The following is a 14,361-nucleotide window of genomic DNA, read 5'->3' on the forward strand; positions in this document are numbered from 1 at the left end:
GATTGCATAAGTATTCACACCCTTTTAATATGACACACCAAATCATCACCGGTGCAACCAACTGGTTTTAGAAGTCACATAATTAATTAAATGGAGAGCACCATGTTAATCAAGGTCTTTCAATTGATTATAGTAAAGATACATCTGTATCTGGAAGGTCTAACTGCTGGTGAGTCAGTGTCCTGGCAATAATTACACCATGAAGACAAAAGAACACTCCAAGCAACTCTGTGGAAAGGTTATTGAAAAGCACACGTCAGGAGACAGACACAAGAAAATTATCAGGTCACTGAATATCCACGGCAGTACAGCTAAGGCAATCATCAAGAATATGACACAGCTGTAAATGTGCTTTAGAGCAGGCCATCATCAAAAACTGAGCAAACGTGCAAGAAGGGGACTAATGGGCCAATCACAAACAACTGCAGGAATATCTGCAACACACCCACAATGCTGGAGGAACTCAGCAGACCCTGCTGAAGGGTCTCAGCCCAAAACACCAACTGTACCCTATTCCATAGATGGTGCCTAGCCTGCTGAATTCCTCCAGCATCTTGTGTGTGTTGCAGGGGACTAGTGAGGGAGGGCAGCAAGAAACCTATGACATCTCTGGAGGAGTTACAAGTTTCAGTGGCTGAGTTGGGAGAGACTGCGCAGACAACTGTTGCCCGGGCGCTTCACCAGTCACAGCTTTATGGGGCAGTGGCAAAGAGAAAGCCACTGTTGAGAAAAAGCTACATGAAATCTTGGCCAGAGTTTGCCAGGACGCTTGTGTGTGCTGGAAGAAGGTTCTATTGCCTGATAAAAGTAAAATTGAGCTTTCTGGCCATAAGCCAAACATCGCACATCATCAAAAACACACCATCACCCATCGTGAAGTATAGTGGTGGCTGCATCATGCTGTGGGGATGTTTCATTACAACAGGCCCTGGAAGACTAGTGAAGATGGAAGGTAAAATGAATTCAGCAAAATGCAGGGAAATCCTGGAGGAAAACCTGATGCAGTCTGCAAGAAAACTGCGATTTGTGAGAAGATTAGTTTTCCAGCAAGACCCCAATCATAAAGCCAAAGCTACACAGGAATGGCTTAAAAACAGCAAAGTTAATGTCCTGGAGTCACCAAGCCAGAGTCCAGACAATCCCATTGAGAATTTGTGGCTAGACTTGAAAAGTGCTGTTCACCCACGATCCCCGTGGAATCTGACAGAGCTTGAGCATTTTGTAAAGAAGAATGGGGAAAAATTGCAAAGCTGATAGAAACCTATCCACATAGACTCAAGGCTGTAATTGCTGACTTGAAGGGGGTGAATACTTAGGCAATCAATTATTTTGTATTTTATATTTGGAATTAATTTGGATCACTTTGTAGAGATCTGTTTTCATTTTGTCACGAAAGAGTATTTTTCTGTTGATCAGTGTCAAAAAAGCCAAATTAAATCCATTGTGATTAAATGTTGTAAAACAACAAAACTTGAAAACTTCCACGGGGGGGGGGGGGGGGGGGGTGGGGTGAATACTTTTTATAGGCTTTAGATATGTACTTTGATCATAAACTTACTTTGAACTTTGAATCTCATAGCTACCATTGAGTAGGGGGTACAGAGCAAGCTAGGACTTTTCCCTTTGGAGTAAAGGAGGATGACTGGTTGAAGTGTATAAGATGATAAGATGAAAGCCAACGCCCTTCTCCCAGGGCAGAAATGACTGATACATGAGGACACAATTTTAAAGTGACTGGAGGAAAGTATGGGGGTGGATGTCAGAGTAGGTTTTTAACACTGAGAGTGGTGTCTGGGTGGCATGTACTGCCAAGGAATGTGATAAAGGAAAATACATTAGGGACACTTAAGGACTCATAGATAAGCACATGGATGAAAGAAAAATGGGGTCTAATGGGAGGGAAGTCTTGGATCGATCTTGGAATAGATTAAAAAATTGGTGCAACATTGTAGGCCAGACGACCTATCCTTTGTTGTACTTTTCTATGTGCTTCTCTTATTTGATCGATTAGAAGTGTTTGTATCCTGCATTTCAGGTGAAAGTAGTACATCTCTGAGAGAGGTAATTCCAAACACTTTCAATTATACCGCAAAGACTGGATGAGCAAGCTGGAAGACCATAAGGCACGGGATCAGAATTAGGCCATTCAGCCATCAAGTTTGTTCTGCCATTCAAACATGGCTGATTTACTTTCTCTCTAAACCTCATTTTCCTGCCTTCAGCCTTTGGTGTTCCTACTAATCAAGAATCTATCAATCTCTGCTTTAAATATACTCAATGACTCGGCCTCCACAGATGCCTGTGGCGATGAATTCCACAGATTCACCATCCTCAGGCTAAAGAAATTCCTCTACATCTCTGTTCTAAAGAGATGTCCTTCTATTCTGAGCCTGTGCCCACTGGTCCTGAGCTCTCCTACTGTAGGAAACATCCTCTCCATATCCAATCTATCAAGACCTTTCAATATTCAATAGGTTTCAATGAGATTCCTCCTTATTCTCCTAAACTCCAATGAGTACAGACCCAGAGTGATCAAACACGCCTTATACTGTACATTAGGCTATTCATTCCTGGGAAGATTCTGATGAACCCCCTCTGGAAGCTCTCCAATGCCAGCATAAGGCAACGGGTGATCATTCACACTGAATAAAGTACTCAGATAAAATCTCACTTACTGTTAATTGCTTTGCATGTACTGGTGATTCAAGTCTTGGTGAATCCTGGCTAGATCCCATGCCTCTACTGTCCGGGCTGGGGTTCTGCCCAGTGTTGCTCGTTGGAGTTCCCTGTGCACGTAACATCTCCAGCTCAATTTCAGCATCAAGTTCGGCATCTTCTTTCGCTTCCTTGTTGCTCTCCTCCAAATGCTTCATTAGCACGGCGACCACAACGTTGACCAGCACAAACTGAGCGATCAGAACAAACGTGACAAAATAGACGGGCGAGAAGAAGGGGAGGTAGGTGAGGCAATGCTTGTCGTCACTTCCGCATTCTCGCAATGTATCCTGCAAAAAATACCGAGGGGTAATGAGTCAGTTATTAGCAACAATGATTTATGTTTATACACATTTTCAATGAGGTAACAAGTTCCCAAGGTATTCAAATACTTTATTTTTATTTCGAGACATGTCTGTACCAAAGAAGGTGTAAGGCGTTCTTTCCCTCCACTAGCCTACAGGTCACCCTTGGGCAAGGTGTAGCCCCCCAATCAGGGTCACATGAAGCCATAGGAGCAGGTGGTGGATGGTTGTACGAGCTGCTGGTGCATGTCACGAGTCCTGGTTATGTGACAACTGACACCAAGCAGACAATCTCTGAAGAGTATTGATAATGGTTGGGGTCACCCGTCTTGTAAAGGCACTGCCCAGAGGCAATGGCAAACCACTTCTGTAGAAGAATTTGCTAAGATCAATCATGGTCATAAAGATCACGATCACCCACGTCTTACAACATGGCACATAACAATGACAATTAGAGATACCGGGCCAAATAGGTCCTTCCAGTCCTTTGAGCTGCGCTGCCCAGCAACCCCCCGACAACTCTTGACTTAACCCTAACCTAATCACTGGACAATTTACAATGACCGATCAACCTACCCAATACGTCTTTGGAGTGTGGGAGGAAACCGGAGAGTGTTCAGAAAACCCATACATTCCACAGGGAGGACTTATTACAGAGGACGCAGGGACTGAGCTCAGAACTCCAATGCCCCCAGGTGTAATAGCATCGTGCCAACTTCAATGCTGCCCTGGACACATTTATCGATGCACCATGAACTCAGTGTTATCCATTGACTTTTTAAAATTGGTATTTGTATGATTTGCCCTCTTCTGTTGTTTCGCAGTCCTTGTTATTTATAGCTTTTCATTAATCGATTGTATTTCCTCAATTTGCTGTGTATGCCCGCAGGAGAATGAAACTCGGGGTAGTATATGGTGACGTGTATGTACTCTGATAATAAATTTACTTTGAACTTTGTACAGAAAGTATCCTATCCCGATATTACGGCTTGGTACGGCAATTACTCAGCACACGATCACAAGAAACTGCAGAGATGTGAACACTGTTGAGCACGTCATGGAAACCAGTCTCCCGCCATGGACTCTGTCTACACTTCTTCCTGTCTCAGCAAAACAGTCAGCATCATCGGAAAACCCTCCCATCGTTTACATTCTTTCTTCTACCCCCCTCCCATTGGGCAGAAGATACAAAAACCTGAAGGCACGTACCACCAGGCTCAAGGTAAGCTTCTACCCCACTGTTACAAGACTATTGAAAAGTCCCTTAGTACAATAAAATGAAGTATTGAACACACAATCAATCTCATTGTGCCATTGCACCTTATTGTTTGCCAGCACTGCATTTTCTCTGTAAGTGTTCCATTTTATTCTGTGTTCTGTTATCGTTTCTCAATGCCCGTTGGTAATGACATGATCTGCATTGATTACATGCAAAGCAAAGTTTTTCACCGAACCTTGGTACGTGTAGCTAAAAGCTCATAGCTTTGGCTCCCAAAGTACTGTAGGGTGGAGAAAAAATGTGGTCTCTATTTTAAGATGGTGAGGAGGAACATCTTCTCCTCACGAATCATTTGTATTCCCACTTCCAAAGAGTTATGTGATCTGAATCAATGAATATCTAATGGCAGAGAGAGATTGGCCTTTGGAACTCTGGAAAGCAGAGGATTATGAGGATCAGGCAGGAAAGTGGTGTTAAGGTCAGAATCGGGTCAAGCCATGATCTTAATGAATGACAGAGCAGTTTCAAGGAGGCATTTGGTTGGATCTTCTTCATATTCCTAATGTTTTATAGTTTCAGAAACTAAAACTGGAGAGTAGTGGGGGGGGGAGGAGAGAGAGAGAGAGACAGAGAGAGAGAGGGGGAGGGGAGGGGGGAGAGAGGGGGGAGGGAGAGAGAGAGGGGGGAGGGAGAGAGAGAGAGGGGAGGGGGAGGGAGAGGGAGAGAGAGAGGGAGGGAGAGAGGGAGGGAGGGGGAGAGAGAGAGGGAGGGAGAGAGGGAGGGAGAGAGGGAGAGGGAGAGGGAGAGGGAGAGAGGGAGAGAGAGGGAGAGAGGGAGAGAGAGGGAGAGAGGGAGAGAGAGGGAGAGAGGGAGAGAGGGAGAGAGGGAGAGAGGGAGAGAGGGAGAGAGGGAGAGAGAGAGGGGGGAGAGATGAGGGGGGAGGGAGGGGGAGAGAGGGGGGAGGGAGAGGGAGAGAGGGGAGGGGGAGGGAGGGGGAGAGAGGGGGGAGGAGAGGAGAGAGAGAGGGGAGGGGGAGGGGGAGGGAGAGGGGAGAGGGAGAGGGGGAGGGGGAGGGGGAGGGGGAGGGGGATGGGGGAGGGGGAGAGGGAGAGGGAGAGGGAGAGGGAGAGGGAGAGGAGAGAGAGAGAGAGAGAGGAAGAGAGAGAGAGAGAGAGAGAGAGAGAGAGAGAGAGGAGAGAGAGAGAGAGAGAGAGAGAGAGGAGAGAGAGGAGAGAGAGAGAACGAGAACAAACCAATTCCAGACTGTTGAAAATCTGAGTGGAAGAGAGGATTTTCAAACGATATTAATGATGTGTCATTCTCTGAGACAGGCAGGAGAAATGTGTTGGGAAGCCCAGTTTGGTGAGTGATGGGATGTGGGTGCTGAATTTTTAGCATTTTCTTTATGAGGTATGAATGCTAAAGTTACATGTGTGTTGAGAAAGAAACTGCTGGAAATATTAAGTACATTGGATGTGAAGGTCTCCACTTCTTTACTTTTTTACATCAGAATTTGAAAATAATGTTGTACTTGCTTGTAAAGCAGAAGGTCACATTATTTGCACCTAGTCCTTCTACAGAACATGTAATCATTTTACTGTGTCTAACAAATCTTAATATTCATTGCGATGCCCCTTTAAGAAATGTGTGCACTTAAGAGTTTGTGAGTAACCCAAAGGTTCAGGGGACACCGATAAACCAATCACACCTCATCCTTGTGCGCCTACCTAAAGTCGCAATGATAAAATCAGTACAATAACTATTCCTGACCATCTCTAATTGTACACTTAGTCAGTATGGTTAAGCAGTAGGTCTCTCTTTTAAAAACTGCTAGGCATTTCCTTCTATGAGGTGACTTCCGACCACTATTCACTTCATCTCCTCAGAGAATTTGAGTTGACCTTGGTAAATTCTCTCTCCTGTATCGGACTCCTGAAGCTGCTGTATCAGATTCAATCATATTTATAATAATTTTTTCCCAAAACCATTCACATTTTTAAGATTGTTCTCAAAAGAAGATCCTTTCACTTTCTGCAAAATGCAGGTGTCATCATTTTGAAAAGAGATTATGAATTCAAATGATTACGTCTGTAAAATTTCAGTTTTAGGTCATAGAACAGTACAGCACAGGAAGAGGCCCTTTAGCCCTCAATGTTGTGCTGAACCAATTAAATAAGTCATCAAATGGCCAACCAAACTAATCACTACTGCCTACACCATGCCCATATACATCTATCCTCTCACGTTCACCATGCCGATCTAAACGTCCCTCAAAAATCCCTGATATAATGTGTCTGCTTCTACCACTAACCAGATTCCAGGGACTCACCATTCTCCATGTAATAAAACTTGCCTCTCCCATCTTCTTTGAAATTAACCCTCTCACCTTAAACACATGCTCTGTGCTATTTGACATTTCAACCCTGGGAAAAAGATATTGTCTGTCTAATGTATCTCATTCGTTTCTTAGGTGCCATGCCGTATGACATGTTGATCATGGTCTTTCCATTACCATGATTGTTTTTGGCAATTTTTTTCTACCGAAGAGGTTTGCAATTGCCTTCTTCTGGGCAGTGTCTTTACAAGACGGGTGACCCCAGCTATTAGCAATACTCTTCAGAGATTGTCTGCTGGCATCAGTGGCCACATAACCAGGACTTGTGATCTGCACCAGCTGCTCAGACAACCATCCACCACCTGCTCCATGACTTTGGGGGGCTAAGCAGGTGCTACACCTTGCCCAACGGTGGCCTGAAGGCTAGCGGAGGGAAGGAGCACCTTACACCTCCTTTGGTAGAGACATACCTCCACCCCGCCACTCAACTGCTCTGTCTATGCCTCTCATAACCTTATAATCCGCTCACTGATCTCCCCTTAAGTCTCTGCCGTTCCAGAGAAAACAACCTAAGTTTGTCCAACATCTTGCGGCAGCATGTGCCCTCTAATCCAGGCAGCATCCTGGTAAACCTCTTCTGTATCTTCTCCAAAACCTTGACATCCTTCCTATAATGGGGTGACCAGAGCTGTATGCGATACTCCAGATGCAGTCTAACTAGAGATTTATAAAGCTGACTTTCAAACTCAATGCCTCGACTAATAAAGGCGAGCATATCATGTGCCTTCTTAATCATCCTATCGACCTGTGTAGCCACTGTAGTTGTAAGCTCTTACTTTTCCAAACGCATCTCAGATGTGTAACCTGATAAGGCATGTAACTGCTTCAAGAAAAGTATAATTAAACATTCTGATTTTAATCCACTGTATAAACCCTAGCGGAATGATAGAAAGGTGAAGGATATAACAGCAAGGTTTATTTTTATTTCAGCCTTATGGTGATAAAATACCAGTATCTTACTCCCTGTGACAGATATAGTTCCTCAGTAGATTAAAGTAGATAAAGGTCACAGCTCATCTACAAAATGCGATTAATTTCTCTGAATTCTTATCCACTCCGGTTAGGTTCCCAATGATATGTCATTCATACTTTGGGCTTGTATCCCTGTCAATCCCATAAGTGCTGGCTGAACCAATTCAACCAGCCTGTAGTTAGATTTCACAAGAAGGCTGTCAAAGTACAATCATTGGTAGCTCTGTCAGTGACAAGAAGATTCTATTGAGGTCAGGGGAACATAGCCTTGGAGTGCGATTTGAATAATTACTCAGCCCAAAAGTAGTGATGGAGATCTCATCGAGTCATACAGCACAGAAAAAAGGCCCTTCAGCCCACCAGATCAATGCCAGCCATCAAATATCCATCAGTTATGCATATCAGATTTCTGAACAGCCCACGAGCCCCTGAACATTACTTCACCATTTGCTCTCTTTTTGCACTATTTATTTATTATATATTTCTTATTGCAACTTTTTATACATTGGCGTAAAGCAACAAATTTCACAACATATTTTATGTCACTGATAATAAAGTTGATTTTAATTCTGATTCTGATACCATCTCAGAATTAGAACCAGGTTTATTATCACTGATGTATGCCATGAAATTTGTTGTTTTGTTGAGTCGTACAGTGCAATGCTTACAAAAACTATAATATATATATACACCCAGTGGCCACTTTATTAGCTACCCGCTGACCCTAAAAAATAGTGGCCATTGAGTGTTAGTTCGTGATCTTCTGCTGCTGAAGCCCATCCACTTCAAGGTTCAAAGTGTTGTGCATTCAGAGATGCTCTTCTGCACACCACTGTTGTAATGCATGGTTGTTTGATCTTCCTGTCAGTTTGAAACACTCTGTCCATTCTCCTCTGATCTCTCTCATTAACAAAGCATTTTTTTGCCCAGAAAACTGCCATTCACTGGATTTTTCTTTTTTGTTTCTTGCACCATTCTCTGTAAACTCTAGAGACTGTTGTGTGTGAAAATCCCAGGACAAGAGTAGTTTCTGAGATCCTCAAACCACCCCATCTGGCACCAACAATCATTCCATGATCAATGTCACTTCGATCACATTTCTTCCCCATTCTCCAAACACCACTGGCACACCTCAGGGTTGTGTGCTTATCCCACTGCTCTACTCTCTTTATACCCGCAATTGTGTGGCTAGGCACAGCTGAAATGCCATCTCCAAATTTGTTGACAACACAACAATTGGTGGCAGAGTTTCAGATGGTGATGAGGAGGCATACAGGAGAAAGATAGATCAGCTGGTTGAGTGGTGTCACAACCACAACCTTGCACTCAATGTCAGTAAGATCAAGGAATGGATTGTGGACTTCAAGAAGGGGAAGTCGAGGGAACACACACCAGTCCTCATTGAGGGATCAGCAGCAGAAAGGATGAGCAGTTTCAAGTTCCTGGGTGTCAACATCTCTGAAGATCTATCGTGGGCTTAACATTTTGATGTAATTACAAAGAAGGCATGACAGCAGCTATATTCTATTAGGAGTTTGAGGAGTCTTGGTATGCCACCAAAGGCTCTGGTAAATTTCTACAAAAGTAACGTGGAGAGTATTCTAACTGGGTGCATCACACTCTTGCATGGAGGGGCTACTGCACAGCATCAGTAAATGCTGCAGAAAGTTGTAAACTCAGCCAGCTCCATCAACGGCACCAGCCTCCCTGGCAATGAGAACATCCTCTAAAGGCGATGTCTCAAAAAGGCGGCATCCATCGTCAAAGGACCTCATCACGCAGGACATGCCCTCTTCTCATTGCTGCCATCAAGGAGGAAGTACAGGAGCCTGAAGACACACACTCAACAGTTCCGGAGCAGCTCCCTCCCCTCTCCCATCAGATTTCTGAAAGGATAATGAACTACCTCACTACCTCCAGCACTACCTCAGTATTCTTTTTTCCTCTCCTTTTGCCCTACCTACTTATTTTTTACATCTCATCGCAATTTAGAGTTTTATTATTATGTATTGCAGTGTACTACTGTGTAAAACAACAAATTTCACCAGGTACTGTATGCCAGTGAATTAAATCTGACCAGGCCTGAATGCTCTTATGCATTGAGTTGCTGCCACATGATTGGCTGATGAACAAGCAGCTGAACGGCTGTACCTAATAAAACGGCCACTGAGTTTAAATATTGGCAACTGAGATCATTCAGTTTCTGTCAGGACATTCTAATTAATAGGCTCCGGGTGAATCATTAATGCCTGAACTGAATTAATTACATACCTTCATTATTCCATTCCAGTTATCACCAGTAGACACTCTGAATAAAGTAAGAAACGCCATCCCAAAGTTCTCAAAAGTTGCATGCCGACTCAGGCCCTCGCATGGGTTTTCGTCATTACACACTGCCGGGCAAAATAATCCAATTCCATTTACTGAAGACTGAGAAGATTCCATTATGTTCATATCCCAAAAGCCCATTAATGATAGTTCACATTTTATTTGAATACCGGCTGTTATATATTAACATTTAGATCTGAATTATTTTTAATTTACTCAGAGATACAGTACAGAACAGGCCCTTCCGACCCCATGAGCCACACCTCCCAGCAACCCGTCTACTTAACCCTAGCCCAATCACAGGACAATTTACAATGACCAATTAACCTAGTAACTGGTACGTCTTTGGACTGTGAGAAGAAACCCACATGGTCACGGGGAGAACGTACAAACTCCTTACAGACGGTGCTGGATTTGAACTCCAAACTCCGCATACCTGAGCTGCAACTGCATCAAGGTAACTGATGCCCCCAGGTTCTAATGTGGTGAAGGCAAAAGGGATGCACTTTCACAGATTATACTTCAAATGAGGAATGTTTCACTCTATCAGACCCTGCCAGGCTGTCCTGCTTAATAAGTTGCTGTGGTTTCATCTACTTTAAAATAAAACACATAAGCTTGCAAATAATAATTATTCCTTCTCAATGGATGTAATGAGGAGATCGGTTAATTAAGGTCTCACCCAGCTTTCCGAAGAGCTCAACTCCAAGAGCCGCATAGATAAAAAACAAAAGCATGAACAGTAAGCCAAGGTTTCCCACCTGAAATATAAAAAGAAAAAGACTTTTTAGAGAATTCATTTTGGTAGGTCAAATATGATGTCAGAATATAGTATTAATGGTAAGACTCTTGGCAGTGTGGAGGATCAGAGGGATCTTGGGGTCTGAGTCCACAGGACACTCAAAGCTGCTGCACAGGTTGACTCTGTGGTTAAGAAGGCGTACGGTGCATTGGCCTTCATCAATCATGGAATTGAATTTAGGAACTGAGAGGTAATGTTGCAGCTATATAGGACCCTGGTCAGACCCCACCTGGAGTACTGTGCTCAGTTCTGGTTGCCTCATTACAGGAAGGATGTGGAAACCATAGAAAGGATGCAGAGGAGATTTCCAAGGATGTTGCCTGGATTGGAGAGCATGCCTTATGAAAACAGGTTGAGTGAACTCGGCCTTTTCTCCTTGGACCGACAGAGGATGAGAGATGACCTGATACGCGTGTATAAGATGATGAGAGGCATTGATTGTGTGGAAAGTCAGAGGCTTTTTCCCAGGGCTGAAATGGTTGCCACAAGAGGACAGAAGTTTGAGGTGCTAGGGAATAGGTACAGTGGAGATGTCAGGGGTAAGTTTTTTACTCAGAGAGTGGTGAGTGCGTGGAATGGGCTGCCGGCAACGGTGGTGGAGGCAGACGCGATAGGGTCTTTTAAGAGACTTTTGGATAGGTACTTGGGGCTTAGAAAAATAAAGAGCTATGGGTAAGCCTAGTAATTTCTAAGGTAGGGACATGTTCGGCACAACTTTGTGGGCCAAAGGGCCTGTATTGTGCTGTAGGTTTTCTAAGTTTCTATGTTTCTAGAATGCAAAGAGGTCAATGTGCATAAACTGATTCAAAATGTCACTTAAGTTCTGCAGGCAACTAAGGAAAGACTGTATAGGACTAACTGGATAGGATACACTCATTGGGCTGAATGGTCTTCAGTCTTGTAAGATCTGATGTCAAATTTTAAACATCAAAGATTAGCTTTACTTGTCACGTGTACATCGAAACATACAGGGAAACGCACCGTTTACGTCAAATCAAGTCAGCAAGGAATATTCTGGGCAGCCTGCAAGTGTCGACATGCTCCCAGCGCTAACACAGCATGCCCACAATGCACTAACCATAACTTGTATGTCTTTGGAATATAGGAGGAAACCAGAGCACCCGGAGGAAGTCCGCGCTGACACAGGAAAAACGTGCAAATTCCTTACAGACAGTGACAGGGATTGAACCGTGACACTGATGTCTTAAAGCGATTGCACTAATCGCTATGCTACAATGTCACGGTTAGCGCAATCAGCTGTACCTAATAAAGTGGCCATCATGTGTATTTCTTGATACAGTACTGTGCGAAAGTCTTTAGGCTCATATATATAGCTGGGGTAGCTAAGATGTGTGCACAGTACTGTAGAAATTTTATGTATTGCACCGTACTGCTGCCGCAGAAGAAAAAACAAATTTTATGACATATGTGTTATGACTATGACGATAAACCTGATTCTGATATGGGTCTCTATTGTGAACTGAGAGTGGGAAATGGGCAGGGAGAGGGGAATCATGGCTGGGAAAAGGGGAATGGAGAGGGGAGGTAACGGGAAGCACCAGAGCGATATTCTGTAATGACCAATAAACTAATTGTTTGGAACTGAATGACCTTTCCTGGTGTTTCAGGGCTGGGTTTGTCTGCATCCGCACTACCCCCTGCCCTTGGCATTTCTTCCCTGCCACCCGTTCCACATTCCTCCCACGGCGATCCCTCCTCGTCCTTTGTTCCTGCTAGATTTACAAACTCATTCTCTGCTCCATGTTAACAAATACAATACAGCGCAAAGATCTTAGGCATCCTAGCTAAAATATGTGCCTAATTCTTTTGCACAGTACTGTATATTTCAGACTGGTAGCTGGAAAAGTTGAGTAATGCAGCTGAAAACAGGATTTTCATATAAAACAAAAGCATTTTGAATGATTGTGTCAATCCAACAAGTGACATTTGAGAAGGATATATAAAACCAGAAACATTTACAAATTAGCCAGTAACACTTCTGGTAGATTGGGGCTTGATTACAAAGACATTCAAGAACGATCTACTAGAGTCCTTCTGGAAATGTTGTGGTTTATTTTCTGAAGGCACAATTTCCGAGAGAGTGGAAACTCAATATGGATGAATCCTGCAGAAAGCCTCGAACCATTTTGTGAACAGTATGTTCTTCAAGCGCAATCTTTTTAAAACAAACACACAAGGAAATCTCTGGATTTTCAATATGCTCAAAATTCAGTTTATGCCAACCCCCCCCCCACCCCCACAGCACATTGCAATTATTACACTGGTAGCTAAGAAATTGTGCCAAACTGGCTTCAACATTATCCCAAGCAATACACACAAAATGGCAGGCCAGGCAGCATCTATGGAAATGAATAAACAGCTGATGTTTCGGGCCGAAATCCTTCTTCAGGACTGAAAAGGAAGGGAAAGGCACCAGAATAAAAAGGTGGGAGGGGGGAAGGAAGGAGGATAGCTAGAAGCTGACAGCTGAAGCCAGGTGGGTAGGAAAGGTAAAGGGCTGGAGAGAAAGAAGTGGACATGGGAGAAAGGAAAGGTGGAGGGGACCCGGGGGAGCTGATAGACAGATCCTTCTGAGGTGATTTACTCATAGAGTGGCTCTAAACATCCACTCATTCTACCACACTGCAGTTTGTTGGGCAATCAGTAGATGCATCTGACTTACTCTGAAAACTAGAGTCGCTGTGATAGAGCTGCACACAAAATGTCAACCTCCCTCTGGTGCCATCTTGCTACGGTCTTTCTCTTCCGGCCCTCCTGTTTTGACTATTTATTTATTTCATTTCTTATTGAAACTTAACATGAAATAATATTAAAATGATCGTGCATACCTGAGGCAAAGCCTGCACAACCGTGTCAAGTAAGGCTCTCATTCCAGTCGCCATCTTGAGCAGTTTCAACACTAGAAATATAGAATATCAACAAGATGCACTTAATATAGATCATGTCAAATAATCATTAAGTTAATATGGGCTCTTCTGCCCACTGTGTCCATACTAACCATCAGGCAACCAGGAGTACTACTCCCCTTACATTTCCATCAGCTCCCCTCAGACTCACCCTCACTAACACTAAAGGCAATCTGCCTCAATACACTTTCAACTCTACTGTTGACATTTATACTCAACCGATTTCCAGTGAATCAACCTACAAACCTGTGTATTTATTTATTGAGCCACGATACGGAATAGGCCCCTTTGGCCTTTCGAGCCTCGCTGCTAGCAATTACCCGATTTAACCCTAGCCTACTAACAGGACGGTTTACAATGACCAACTGGCATGTCTTTGGACTATTGGAGGGAACCGGAGCACCCAGTATATATATTAAGTATGGAAGGTGAAGCGTCTCCCATAGCCTCTCCTCTAAGTGTAGTGATCGCCACAGGACCACTGTTCAGCTTGTCATGCAGGAATCACTTGCATATGACCTCTCCTACACTCCTGTGCCCATAGCAACACCTTCATATGGCCTTCCAGTTCTTACTGAGCTTGCTGTGTCATGGTGTGACCGAGTCTCCCGGAGGTACAACTGGGCGGGCAGGCTGGGCCCATCCGCCTTGGTTGGCAGCCACCTCAGGAGAAGGACAATTCTGATTCCAAACTCCGG

General features: G+C 43.9%; 1 protein-coding gene across 1 annotated transcript in view; it reads right to left on the reverse strand.

The window, feature by feature from the left end:
- Positions 1 to 14,361, reverse strand: part of cacna1ha (calcium channel, voltage-dependent, T type, alpha 1H subunit a) — a 333,897-nt gene that overhangs the window by 18,443 nt on the left and 301,093 nt on the right. Inside the window, exons 27-30 of the mRNA XM_073060243.1 lie at positions 13,586 to 13,656; positions 10,617 to 10,695; positions 9,878 to 9,999; positions 2,676 to 3,005 (exon numbers count right to left, since the gene is read on the reverse strand). Of these exons, the coding sequence (XP_072916344.1) occupies positions 2,676 to 3,005; positions 9,878 to 9,999; positions 10,617 to 10,695; positions 13,586 to 13,656 (602 nt within the window). The remainder of the gene's footprint in view (positions 1 to 2,675; positions 3,006 to 9,877; positions 10,000 to 10,616; positions 10,696 to 13,585; positions 13,657 to 14,361) is intronic.

Source organism: Hemitrygon akajei, chromosome 11 (assembly GCF_048418815.1).
Source record: "Hemitrygon akajei chromosome 11, sHemAka1.3, whole genome shotgun sequence".
In the NCBI taxonomy this organism is placed as follows: domain Eukaryota; kingdom Metazoa; phylum Chordata; class Chondrichthyes; order Myliobatiformes; family Dasyatidae; genus Hemitrygon; species Hemitrygon akajei.